Source organism: Convolutriloba macropyga, chromosome 4 (assembly GCF_964194025.1).
Source record: "Convolutriloba macropyga chromosome 4, txConMacr16.3, whole genome shotgun sequence".
NCBI lineage: Eukaryota > Metazoa > Xenacoelomorpha > Acoela > Convolutidae > Convolutriloba > Convolutriloba macropyga.
In genome coordinates this window covers 33,558,443-33,572,929 of record NC_134471.1, presented here as the reverse complement: position 1 = coordinate 33,572,929, position 14,487 = coordinate 33,558,443, and the positions used below count along the sequence as shown (strand labels likewise).

General features: G+C 30.9%; 1 protein-coding gene across 2 annotated transcripts in view; it reads left to right on the top strand.

The window, feature by feature from the left end:
* LOC142337630 (uncharacterized) overlaps nucleotides 1-14,487 on the top strand; it is a 448,376-nt gene that overhangs the window by 336,443 nt on the left and 97,446 nt on the right. For both annotated transcript variants that reach the window (XM_075387006.1, XM_075387005.1), the window contains exons 9-10: nucleotides 100-416; nucleotides 817-972. In XM_075387006.1, the coding sequence (XP_075243121.1) occupies nucleotides 100-416; nucleotides 817-972 (473 nt within the window). The remainder of the gene's footprint in view (nucleotides 1-99; nucleotides 417-816; nucleotides 973-14,487) is intronic.

The following is a 14,487-nucleotide window of genomic DNA, read 5'->3' as shown; positions in this document are numbered from 1 at the left end:
GCACGCAAAAATTTGAATTTTAAACCTATTTAAATTATTTTCTTGTGATGCTTTTGCGGGCCTGCTAGTTATCTAGAGTTATCTAGTGTTGTTTTACAGTTTAAAAGAGATCCCTGATTCAATTGGATGCCTCGTCAATCTGCGCTCTGCTAATTTTGATCAAAATGGAATCAGAAATCTTCCTGAAACAATTGGTAACTGCTGCCGGCTTGGCGTGCTTTCACTTCGCGACAACTGTTTATCATCAATTCCTGCCTCAGTTGAAAAGCTAACTGAGTTGTACGTGCTGGATCTGACAAATAACCGACTGGAATGGTTGCCCTTCAGTGTTCAGAAATTGTCAAACTTGAAAGCTCTCTGGTTATCAGAAACACAAGGTTCCAAAAGTCTGCCTGTGTTTAGCGCCGAAATGAGAGGTAAGGATTGATGGCTTATATTTTTGTATATTGTGCAAAGTTAGTGATAATGTATTAATAAATACTCATAAATCGATTTGATGTATCTGAACTGTTGTGATCGGCTGATTGTCCACGGGGTTTAGCCATCGATAAATGGTATAGTCTTTGTTCGGTTCGTTTTTTTTTTTTGAAGTATCACATTGGCGTTTTTCGGCTACTTTTGCCTAGTCGACCCGTATTTTTGGTAGCATGGGTTGTGCCTCGTTTTTATTTGTACCTGACTTTCATATTAAACTTCTGAATAGCGTGGTCAAAACGTTAAATATTTTTGAGACCAGTATTTTGAATGCTATTGCAAATTGGATTTATTTCTTTTCTTTGGCAGTATTAGGAACTTCAAATAATTCTCCTGTTCCAGGTAACAAAAAAGTGCTGACATGTGAGTATCTGCCCCAGAAGACAGGAAGCATGGAGAACCTCCTGATGGCTGCATCGATGACGTCACTTTATCAGTCCGATCCCAGATTCCAGTACTCGTCGTACATTGCAACTCAACAAGAGTTGGATGAATCTGGTAATTTATCAATGAATTGTTGAAGATGGTGATGCAGTTATTTCTAGGTCTAGTTGTTTGTTTATTCAAAGAAATATCTTTGAATTGTAGGTAAGGACTTGTCCGGCTAGGTTTTTTGTTTCGTCGTCTGACGCCATTTTCTTTATATTTGTATACACAGCAAATCTGAACAAGTCCGATTTTCTGAAAGACTGCATCCTCTCACTAGCGCGTTTTCGCGAGTGACGCCATTTCTCTCTCTCTCTCTCTCTCTCTCTCTAGCAAATTGTTTTTGGATCATTTTTGGGATTAGCTTTTGATCCGGTTGCGGAAAAAACCCCACGAAAAAAAACCCCACTTCATGTTAGATAGAAAAAAACCCCACGGACATAAACCCCCACTTTACTATTGAAGAGCTCTGCGTTTGGCCATGCCTCGCGGGCCATGGCCATGCCTCAGCGGCCCGTGGGAATTGATATGAACCGAATAAATTATCACGACCGAAATTCAATTTTAAAATGGGGGTTTATTTCCGTGGGGGTTTTTCCTAGACCCCTTTTGATCATAGATGACTTTTGATCACTCAGTAAGATGACTTGCACTTTAAAACTTAAGATTAATCTGAATTTTTTAATTGGTACCCGTTGTCAGCCTCGCAACGGCTATTATTTAGGCGCTCTTTTCTTTTACAATTGAAAGAATTTAAATTGTATTGTAGCGCTGTGTTTTCTGAACTCACTTATGGAATTTCAAATTTGATGAACATTTACTTATTAAAGGTCAATATTGTGCATCTAAGTAGTGCCACACACATATGCCCTAATTCTTGATTATTAGAGTTTTGTGTTTTTAATTTCGAATATTAATTGTGGGATCTTTTCCGTTTGTGCCCCCCCCCCCAGTACGTTATGCGCCCCCCCCCCAGTTACAGAGCACGTGCCATTACATAGTAAGTCATTATGTAAAAAATGTTGCACGTGCATCTGGGGGTGCAAATAATATGCGCCAACTAAGCTGAGGGGGCACAAACGGAAAAAATCCTAATTTTGAAAAGCCCTATTAGGGCTTTCTCCTTATAGAGCTTATGTGTCTCATAAAAATGACAGTCCGAATCTAACCCAAAAAGTGCAGTGGTGTATTAAAAGACTGGTGGTCGATCTAAAAAACCCTAATTTTGAAAAGCCCTATTAGGGCTTTCTCCTTATAGAGCTTATGTGTCTCATAAAAATGACAGTCCGAATCTAACCCAAAAAGTGCAGTGGTGTATTAAAAGACTGGTGGTCGATCTGTCTATATTATTTCTATAGTTTTTTCAATTCACGTAACGCCACAGGAGTCTATCGCCGCTATTTTCCGGCAACCTGCTGGCTATGTTTTAATTGCTCTCAAACGATGTTTGTATCAATTATATTAGTCCTGTCGGTCTTTTTTATGCGATTTTTCGCTTGACCGATTTTTCGTCTGACGCTTTTGACTTTTCGTCTTCAAAAACGGTAAAAAAAGGTGGCGCCCGGTGGGCATTAATTGCTCTTAGAGCCTTTCAGCTTTGTTTCAGCTCAAACTGTTTTGCAGACTTATAGTTATGATGTGAAGGGCGGTTCTTAGAGGTTGAAGACAACCCCCCTCTGTTGACCCAACCCCACCCCCACCGCGCTGTTGCCCTCCAACCCACTGTTGTCCGCCCCCAATCCCTTCGCTCCTCATCGCCCCCCCCCCCCGCCCTCTCCGTGGCCACTGGCGCAAAACTAATCGCTAAAACTAAAATTTTATCAATTTTTTTGACCTTTATTTTTCTTTATTCACGTCTTTTTAGACGCAGGGTCTAGAAAACGTCATTATGGGTTTGACAATAAGTTACTGGAAATTTTTTTTGCCATGGAATAGCTTTGAGTTTTTTAATGACAAATTTTAGCACTTTTTTTTTATAAAACTTGCATTTTTCAAGTTTTTTGAAAATTTTTGTCGGTTTTTAGGTTTCTCCAGCCTCAAGAGCCGAGAAAACTCATGTAGGGTTTGACAATAGGTTATTGTATAATTTCTGATTGTAATGGAATGTTTTTCAAGATTTTAGTATCAGCAATTTTAAAAAATGGTTGCTATTTTTTCAAGTTTTCTTGAATCTTTTTTTTTTAAATTTATCATTTTTTCCGGCCCCAGGGTCCTAAGAACGTCCTCCAAGGTTTGATAATAGACTGCTGCATCGTTTCTAGAGTTAATGAGAAGGTTATCAATATTTTAAATGATTCCAGCTTTAGTAATTTTTATAAAATTTATTTTTCAAATTTTCGGAAAATTGTTATCATGTTCCGATTTCCTGGATCTTTGAAACTATTAAAGCCTGAAATAGGGATACTGGCTAGTGTGTTGAAACAATGAATTATTTCGAAGATTTTTATATCTTCAATTTCAGCAAGATTTTGTGAAAATTTGCAATTGTTTTCAAAATTTTTGAATATTTTTGTCCTTTTCTGAGTTTAGACGATCATTACTGGCCAACAAAGCTTTTCACGTCTTGCAGATAGGTTACGTGACATAACTCCAAAGACAAAAAATAAGTTTGAATATTTTCACTGCGAAATCTGGACGCTTTTCTTTTAAATTTTGTTTTATTTTGCAAATTTTTAGAATATCAATTTTTATTTGATTTATTTACTAACAAGGCTAGGAAACTATAAGTTGCCGAGTCGATTCAAGCTAAAGCTGGCCTCACTAAACCGTTGCTAGCTACGGACTAAGCCAACCGCTCGACGGTTGTTGCAGAGCGATTTGCCCAACGTTAGTCGGTTATATTTTTATAAGTGAGCGAGCAAGAAAACCGGAAGTTCAGGAGTTAATGAAGTTTGAAAAAGTTGTTTACTGGAACAAAACGAAGAGCGGAGAAAAAAGAGTTGTTCTTTTTTTATGACCTCTTTTCAAACTGAGTGATAAATATAGGTGTGAAAAATTTTTGCTTAGCGTGCAAGTTTATTTTGTTCGCGTTCGGCTTTTTCAAACTTTTTTTGTCTAAAAGGTTATCTTAGACTTAAGTTATTTTTCAGGATGTTTTATAGCGTTTCAAAGGTTTCTGGTAAGCAAAGGGAGTTTTGCCGTAATTTGAAGGGTTTTCAACGAATTCTCCGGTTTTAATGTTTTTTAGTGATATTTGTTGGTTCTTCAGCAATATGTTTCCGACTAGAACCTTCTGAAGTAGTGCATAAAAGGTTCGATCCAAACAGAAACTCAACCCTAACGGGTACTCGTTTCTGTTTGGATAATCTTTTATACACTACTACATCCTCGTTTCTGCTTGGATAATCACCTTTTATACACTACTACGTACCCGTTTTTTGCTTGGATAACCACCTTTTCCAAAACTACGTACTCATTTCTGCTTGGATAACCACCTTATATCCACCACCACTTCACCACTAATTATACACTGAAACTAAACAAAGCAATCATTTTTGCTTGGATAATCACCTTTTATACAGTCTTCGATATATCCACCACTATATATACACATCACTCTATATTCCCATTCTTATACAATAAAAAAACTAGCTTAACACTAAATTTTTATGTTAAATTTTTCAGCATATTCCTGGAATCTATCTTTGGTATTTGTATATCTATCTTTGTAAATAAACGCATAATCTGCATTTATTTGTTTTAAACGTATATTATGAAATATGTTTTAAGCTTACACATACTACAAGTTGAATATAACCCCGCTTCTTCATAATGCTTACTCATATAGTCTTTTCTATCTGTCTCTTTAATGACCTCTTTACATATGAAACATTCATAATGTCGTTCTCTACATTTATAGCAACAGTCTTTCCACTGTTTATCTCTACAATTAAGACATTTTGAAAGCAATTTTTATTTTTTGAAAAGTCATTTTTTTTACCTAAGGAAATGGATATCAACAGAAGTAACGAATGTTTTATCTGCATTTTATCTTTCAATTCAATGAAGGATTTTCTCGAACACAGTTAAACAAGAAAACACCTTGAAAGAACTAGGGAGATGTTTAGTAGTTTTAATAACGGTGTAATCAATGTTAAACCTGAAACTAAAACTGAAACTGAATCCTCAGATAAAACTATGAAGAGGGTGTATAACCCAGATGATGATGATCACATTCTTAAACCCAAAGCTAAAACTGGAACCAGACCAAAAGCTAAAATTGAAACAAACTAATATTGAAACGGGGGGCTAAAGCTTAAGCTAAAAGTAAAACTAAACTGAAACTGGGCTAAACCTAAAGCTGTAGTGCCATGTTGGGCCTGTGGTGAAACGTCTAAAAATGATACAGCTCTAAAAACTCATATGAATAAACAGTGGAGAGAGAAAATAGTCATAACTTATGATTATGTTATTAAAGTTTTAATCACATTAGAGTTTTAATCAGAAACAGATATATATTACTAAATTGAAGAATGAACTTATCGAAAATATCAATTAGCCAGTAGATTATATATTAGATGAATTTTTACCATTTAAATCATATAAGTATAAAGTTGCTGTTAATTGTTTATATAAGATGAGAGAGGGAGACCCAAAGATTACTATTATAAACTTTAGAACAGAAGAGTATATGACTAAAGATCATCAAATAGATCTAAATCAATGGCTTGATTATTCTAGAGAAATATATGAAGATTGTTTATGACTATGAGTTTATTGGTGTAACAGATATACAATTAAGTTTAGAAAAAACTAAACCATCAATAGGATCTTTTACTGAACTACCAATTGATTTGAGAAGTAAAAAGCAATATTAAATATTAAAAGTAATAAATTTAATTGTCCTCGTTTATGTATTACAGCAGCATTATACCCTGTAACTGATAATGCAACTAGGGAAAATAATATATTAATAATCTAGTTGAAGACTGGGAAGATAATGAGTACCTATATGATTGTTTAACAAGAATACAGAATAAATATAACATTATATGGTTTGACAAACCTTCAACTGAAGATAAATCAAAAGTAGTACTATTAGATAGATATTCAAACTTCGTCAGAGATTGTAAGGAATGTAAGAATACTAGTCTGGAATGAACACTGTGCTTTAATTAAAAACCTGGAAGTATTATTGGAAAGACCTAATACTAAAAACACAAAGTATTGGTTTTGTGATAATTGTACTTATTGGTTTCCCACTCAACAAAAATATGAAACTCATGAATGCTGTACACAAATCAAACCAAAGAATTTGTGCCCTAAATTAAAACAAATCAAATTCAAGAACTATCACAAACAACAAGAATTTAAGAATGTTATCTATAGTGATATTGAAGGTTATATGGAAGGTGTTGATAAAAGGATTGGAGATAATATGTATATGTTATCTACACATGTACCTATTGCCGTTGGATATAGTTTTAGTTGTAGTTTTGAATCTTATTTTGGCTCAGACTGTTTTAAAGATTATGTCAAAGATCTATTGGAAACAGAAACAAATCATAGTCTTAAGTTTATTAAATATCATTTGTTTGTTTAACTTATGACTATGATTTGTTTCTATTTCCAATTATATCATGAAGCCAATAACACTTGTCATCTATGTAGTAAAACATGCATTAATAGAGTTAGAGATCACTGTCATGAAACAGGTAAATATAGAGGTCCTGAGTGTAAAATATTTGCAATTTAAACTATAGACAACAAAACTTCCTTCCAGTTATATTTCATAATGGTGAAGGTTATGACTTCAATCTAATATTTAATGAGATATAAACGATTAATAGCAAAAAAGAGTAGATGTATTACTTAGTACTAACGGCAAAGCTAGAATGTTTAGAGTAGGTATACTAAAGTTTATAGATAGTTACTGTTTTATTACAATGTCTCTTGATAAAATGGCCAATGTCTACTGTATTTAAAGTAAGACATTATATCCTTAAAGATGAAAATAGATATAATAATATATTGGGCAATCTATCAATAGAAGACTTCAGATCTTCACTAACAAATAAGTTACCACTCCAAGCTGAAGTTGATGAGTTTAATAGAAGTAATATTAAGAAAACAGAAAAAAATAACACTAGAGGGTATGGGGAATGATGGTAGATTATTAGTAGACTGTTTCAATTCAATTGTTAAGTTAAACATAGACACATGTAAACTCCATCCTGTACATTATATTAGTCTACCTGGTTACAGCTCTGATTGCTTCCTAAAACTAAGTCAAGTTGAATTAGATACTTTACAAGATGAACAAATGCTAAAAGATTTTATTAGTGCTATAAAAGGTGGTATATGTGGTGATATGGGTAATAGATATGTTTATAGTAATGGTCAAAGTCAAAGTCATAACAGAAGGCAAATGGCAGGGCATGATCAAAGATCCATCTATTACATTGACGCCAATAATTTATATGGTTATGCATTAATGCAGAAACTACCATATAAAAATTTTGTGTACTCTAACGTAACTTTAGACGAGGTGTTAAACACAGATGATGATAGTGACTATGGCTATTGGGTTATCTGTGATTTAGAATATACAGATGAATCTAAAGATAGAACTATTAACTTCCCACTGCTACCTCTTAAAAAGTAGAGAATAATGAGATAGGGGGTAAACAAAGACCTAAAAGTTCTTCAAAAAAGTGAGAAATTAATCCTTGATCAAAACAACAAAACAGATTATCCAATACACTATAGAATGTCAAAGTTTGTTGTTAAGATGGGTATAAAAGTTACTAAAGTCCATAGAATAATTAAATTCAAACAAGACAATATTATTAAAGATTATATTGAACTTAATACTAAGATGAGAACAGAAGCTAAAACTGAGGCCGAGAAAGATATATTTAAGTTAATGAATAATTCTCTATTTGGTTAAAGTTGTAAAAACCCATTAAAGTATTTAGAAGCTAAGATTCTAACATATGACCATGAAAGATGTAAAGATGTGATCAGATATGATAGTTATACTCTAATAGAATGATAACCCAATATACTTAGGATGGACTGTTTTAGAACTCAGCAAACTTCAGATGTATAAATTCTTTTATAATGTGTTTAAGCCATCACTTAAAGATCCAATGTTACATTATGTGGATACTGATAGTTTTGTATTAAGTTTTACTGAAGGTAATGTTCCTGACGAATACATGGACTCAAGTAATTAAGACATCCCGATTAAAACTAATAATAAAGTTCCAGGTAAATTTAAACATGAACTGGGAAGTAAAGTCATAGAAGAGTTTGTAGTACTGGGACCAAAGAACTACAGTTTTAAGAATGGAACATCTAAAGAGAAAGGAATAAAGAAAACAATGGTAAACATCAAGACTATTATAATGCATTAATGAGTGACATAGAAATAATTGTAAAAGAAAATAGAATACAAAATTTGGTGATGAAATGGTAGCTATTACAACTACTAAGACTAATAAGAGGATCTTTAGTGATAAAACATTTTATGTAAATAATATTATATGCTTCCATCTTGATAAAAACTTATATCTATTCAAAAAGGGTTTAATAAATAAAATTAATGCTACATCATTGGAACAATTAATAAAACTAGGGCTAGAAGTAAGTAAAGAGATATTAATAAATAATATTAAAGAATTAACTATGATGATGATAGAGAGATGAAATCCTTGCTGCTATTAAACTGTAATGAGTTTTAATTTTTATCTTAACAAATAAAAGATGACTGAGCTAGAGAAACTTATAAAATTGAACAATCTAGAAAAACAATTCAGAAGAAATAGATTAGAAGATAAATTAAGACAACAAAAATGTTATGCTGAAATATAAGGGTTATTCGATCCTCTAACTAAAACTTTAAAAGATGATGAAAAGAATATATCTGTTAAAAATCAAACATTAAGAGCAATAAATTGGCAAATCAAGAGATAGATAACCAAATTAAAGCTATTAATGAAGTCGGCTCACAGTTCAGCAAAGCTTTAATGATGTCTAATGAATCATTAATGAAGTCTAATGAAGCAACATTGAAAACTCGAGATATGCCGTTTATAATTGATAAAGACACAGCCAATATTATTCATTTAATGGGGGCTCAATCTAACCCTCAATTACAGTTAAAGTTCAAAAATTTAGATATTGGTGAATTTGAAATGAATGGTGTTAAAGTAACTTATCACGATGATTCATTTTTAGTTAGGCGTAATATATGTGAATTTCTGGATTAACTTTCTTACTAACCCATATGTTACATATGGTGATATCGTTGAAGATGAAAATAAATTAAGATTTTTTTTAGCCATTAGATATGATATGGGACAAGGTGATAAAAGAAGCAGTGATATAGAACAATAAAACGTATACCAGAGGATAAAGAGGGTTACTATGGTAGAGGTTTAACTGAAGACAACGTCAACAGTCAGGGAAGTCGCCACTATGTAGACACCAATAGATTAATAGAAAGATTAGAATTACTAATACTAGATACAAAAGCTGGTCATGATGGGTTATATGATGAAATGTTAAATATATCAAAACAACTATTATCAGTAAATATTATAAAGAACAACTAGATAATTTTGTTTTTAATTATGATGAATGAGCAAAGCTATGACTACGTCCATAACGAAACAACAAGGCACAATTAGGACTAAACAACTACTACTAGCTAAAGAAGTATTCAGACCTCAAATAACAAAAATTAGAAGAGAAAAATTAATACCATTATATAGAGAGGAAACATGGTCAGCTGATTTAATTGACAAGTCGTCCTTAATTAAATATAACAATAATTGTATATTTATTTTAACTGTTATAGATATATTCACAAAATATGCATGGACTACGCATCCGGTATATCTATAACTAATCGCTTAAAAACAATCTTATCAGGAAGAAAACCAGAAAAGTTTTGGGTTGATAGAGGTAGTGAGTTCTACAATAAAACATTTAAATCCTTACTTAAAGAATATGAAACCGGTGAAACCGGAAAAGTAAATTGAGTGTTTTTTAAACTTAAGTTAGTAATTTATAATAATATATTAAGTAATAATATATTTAGTAATAATAATATTAATATATATATATATATGTATATATATATATATATATATATATATATATATATATATATAGATAAGATTATAGCTAGATCTAGTCATAGTCATAGTCTTAGTCATAGTTATAGTTATACCCATAGCCATAGTTATATTTAAACTCTAATATAATTACTTCATCTTCTCTGTTTCTAAGTATAACCCTCTTCCTTTTTGTACTACTTTTATACCTTCAACAGTAGTTGCAAATTTATTTAAATCAGGTGTGGCTGATAAAACTGCTCTAGTGTTTCTACTTGCAGCTGCACTTCTATTTTACTTGCTATTTCTAAAGCTCTTACTGGATTATTAGCAAATTTCTTTCCAAAGTTAGCTGTTGCTGTACCAACACATTTAAAGAAATCCTTCAAACTCTCTGGTTTTATTGTTGCATCACTGACAGTCATTGACTGATTTCTCTTACACTTAACACAATTACCCTTTAACTTTTTAGTTCCTTTAGCTGTAATAAATCCTCTTATGTTATTAGTACCACTATAATGTCTACCACCAACACAATATGAATTAGTTTCAAGTTTCTGTAAAAGACTATTATTTATATATAAAATAATAGAATGTAAAAAGTAAAACCCCTTTGTAAAGCCTAAGACTAAACCTAATTAAATATAACAATAATTGTAAGTTTTTTTTAACTGTTATAGATTTATTCACAAAATATGCATGGGCTTTTCATCCGGTATATCTATAACTAATAGCTTTAAAACAATCTTATCAGAATGAAGAAAACCGGAAAAGTTTTGGGTGGATAGAGGTAGTGAGTTTTACAATAAAACATTTAATCTTTACTTAAAGAATGAAACCGATGAAGCCGGTTTCGGAATAGAACTACATTCTACATACATTGATTTAAAGGCTGTGTCTATAGATATATAGAACTTTATTACACAAAATTAATAAATCAATGTTCATCAATGGTGATGGTTATTGGTTAAATATATTAAATGATGCTGTTGTAACATATAATAATAACATTCATTCAACAATTAATTTGACACCTGTTGATGCTTCTATTAATCCTGATAAAGTTAAATACTACGTTAAGTCTACCAAAGCAATACCCAAGCTTAAAGTTAGTGATTATGTTAGAAATACTGACAGACGTAACGTTTTCTCTGAAGGTTATGCTTCTAATTGGAATAGAAAATTAATTAAGGTTAATGAAGTAATTAAAACTCAACCACCAACATATAGCGTGGAAGATATTAATGGTGAAATAATAAAAGGTAAATACTATAAACAGGAATTATTAAAATCCAAGTTTGATTTGAAATCTAATAATAAGGTCTTGGAATCTTTCAATATTGTTCTTACTGTAAACAAATACAAAGATGATAAGAAATAGATTTAACCAGGCAAATAGATCCAATGCACGTTGGCAACATCAATCAACAAACTGAACAACAAATAAGGCCCGTCAATTATTCCTGGAAGATTCCTAGTTATCTGTGATTTAGAATATACAGATGAATCTAAAGATAGAACTATTAACTTCCCACTGCTACCTCTTAAAAAGTAGAGAATAATGAGATAGGGGGTAAACAAAGACCTAAAAGTTCTTCAAAAAAGTGAGAAATTAATCCTTGATCAAAACAACAAAACAGATTATCCAATACACTATAGAATGTCAAAGTTTGTTGTTAAGATGGGTATAAAAGTTACTTAAGTCCATAGAATAATTAAATTCAAACAAGACAATATTATTAAAGATTATATTGAACTTAGTACTAAGATGAGAACAGAAGCTAAAACTGAGGCCGAGAAAGATATATTTAAGTTAATGAATAATTCTCTATTTGGTTAAAGTTGTAAAAACCCATTAAAGTATTTAGAAGCTAAGATTCTAACATATGACCATGAAAGATGTAAAGATGTCATCAGATATGATAGTTATACTCTAATAGAATGATAACCCAATATACTTAGGATGGACTGTTTTAGAACTCAGCAAACTTCAGATGTATAAATTCTTTTATAATGTGTTTAAGCCATCACTTAAAGATCCAATGTTACATTATGTGGATACTGATAGTTTTGTATTAAGTTTTACTGAAGGTAATGTTCCTGACGAATACATGGACTCAAGTAATTAAGACTTCCCGATTAAAACTAATAATAAAGTTCCAGGTAAATTTAAACATGAACTAGGAAGTAAAGTCATAGAAGAGTTTGTAGTACTGGGACCAAAGAACTACAGTTTTAAGAATGGAACATCTAAAGAGAAAGGAATAAAGAAAACAATGGTAAACATCAAGACTATTATAATGCATTAATGAGTGACATAGAAATAATTGTAAAAGAAAATAGAATACAAAATTTGGTGATGAAATGGTAGCTATTACAACTACTAAGACTAATAAGAGGATCTTTAGTGATAAAACATTTTATGTAAATAATATTATAAGCTTCCATCTTGATAAAAACTTATATCTATTCAAAAAGGGTTTAATAAATAAAATTAATGCTACATCATTGGAACAATTAATAAAACTAGGGCTAGAATTAAGTAAAGAGATATTAATAAATAATATTAAAGAATTAACTATGATGATGATAGAGAGATGAAATCCTTGCTGCTATTAAACTGTAATGAGTTTTAATTTTTATCTTAACAAATAAAAGATGACTGAGCTAGAGAAACTTATAAAATTGAACAATCTAGAAAAACAATTCAGAAGAAATAGATTAGAAGATAAATTAAGACAACAAAAATGTTATGCTGAAATATAAGGGTTATTCGATCCTCTAACTAAAACTTTAAAAGATGATGAAAAGAATATATCTGTTAAAAATCAAACATTAAGAGCAATAAATTGGCAAATCAAGAGATAGATAACCAAATTAAAGCTATTAATGAAGTCGGCTCACAGTTCAGCAAAGCTTTAATGATGTCTAATGAATCATTAATGAAGTCTAATGAAGCAACATTGAAAACTCGAGATATGCCATTTATAATTGATAAAGACACAGCCAATATTATTCATTTAATGGGGGCTCAATCTAACCCTCAATTACAGTTAAAGTTCAAAAATTTAGATATTGGTGAATTTGAAATGAATGGTGTTAAAGTAACTTATCACGATGATTCATTTTTAGTTAGGGATAATATATGTGAATTTCTGGATTAACTTTCTTACTAACCTATATGTTACATATGGTGATATCGTTGAAGGTGAAAAAAAATTAAGATTTTTTTTAGCCATTAGATATGATATGGGACAAGGTGATAAAAGAAGCAGTGATATAGAACAATAAAACGTATACCAGAGGATAAAGAGGGTTACTATGGTAGAGGTTTAACTGAAGACAACGTCAACAGTCAGGGAAGTCGCCACTATGTAGACACCAAGATTAATAGAAAGATTAGAATTACTAATACTAGATACAAAAGCTGGTCATGATGGGTTATATGATGAAATGTTAAATATATCTAAACAACTATTATCAGTAAATATTATAAAGAACAACTAGATAATTTTGTTTTTAATTATGATGAATGAGCAAAGCTATGACTACGTCCATAACGAAACAACAAGGCACAATTAAGACTAAACAACTACTACTAGCTAAAGAAGTATTCAGACCTCAAATAACAAAAATTAGAAGAGAAAAATTAATACCATTATATAGAGAGGAAACATGGTCAGCTGATTTAATTGACAAGTCTTCCTTAATTAAATATAACAATAATTGTATATTTATTTTAACTGTTATAGATATATTCACAAAATATGCATGGACTACGCATCCGGTATATCTATAACTAATCGCTTAAAAACAATCTTATCAGGAAGAAAACCAGAAAAGTTTTGGGTTGATAGAGGTAGTGAGTTCTACAATAAAACATTTAAATCCTTACTTAACGAATATGAAACCGGTGAAACCGGAAAAGTAAATTGAGTGTTTTTTAAACTTAAGTTAGTAATTGATAATAATATATTAAGTAATAATATATTTAGTAATAATAATATTAATATATATATATATATATATATATATATGTATATATATATATATATATATATATATATATATATTTATATATATATTAATATATATATATATATATATATATATATATAGATAAGATTATAGCTAGATATAGTCATAGTCATAGTCTTAGGCATAGTTATACCCATAGCCATAGTTATATTTAAACTCTAATATAATTACTTCATCTTTTCTGTTTCTAAGTATAACCCTCTTCCTTTTTGTACTACTTTTATACCTTCAACAGTAGTTGCAAATTTATTTAAATCAGGTGTGGCTGATAAAACTGCTCTAGTGTTTCTACTTGCAGCTGCACTTCTATTTTACTTGCTATTTCTAAAGCTCTTACTGGATTATTAGCAAATTTCTTTCCAAAGTTAGCTGTTGCTGTACCAACACATTTAAAGAAATCCTTCAAACTCTCTGGTTTTATTGTTGCATCACTGACAGTCATTGACTGATTTCTCTTACACTTAACACAATTACCCTTTAACTTTTT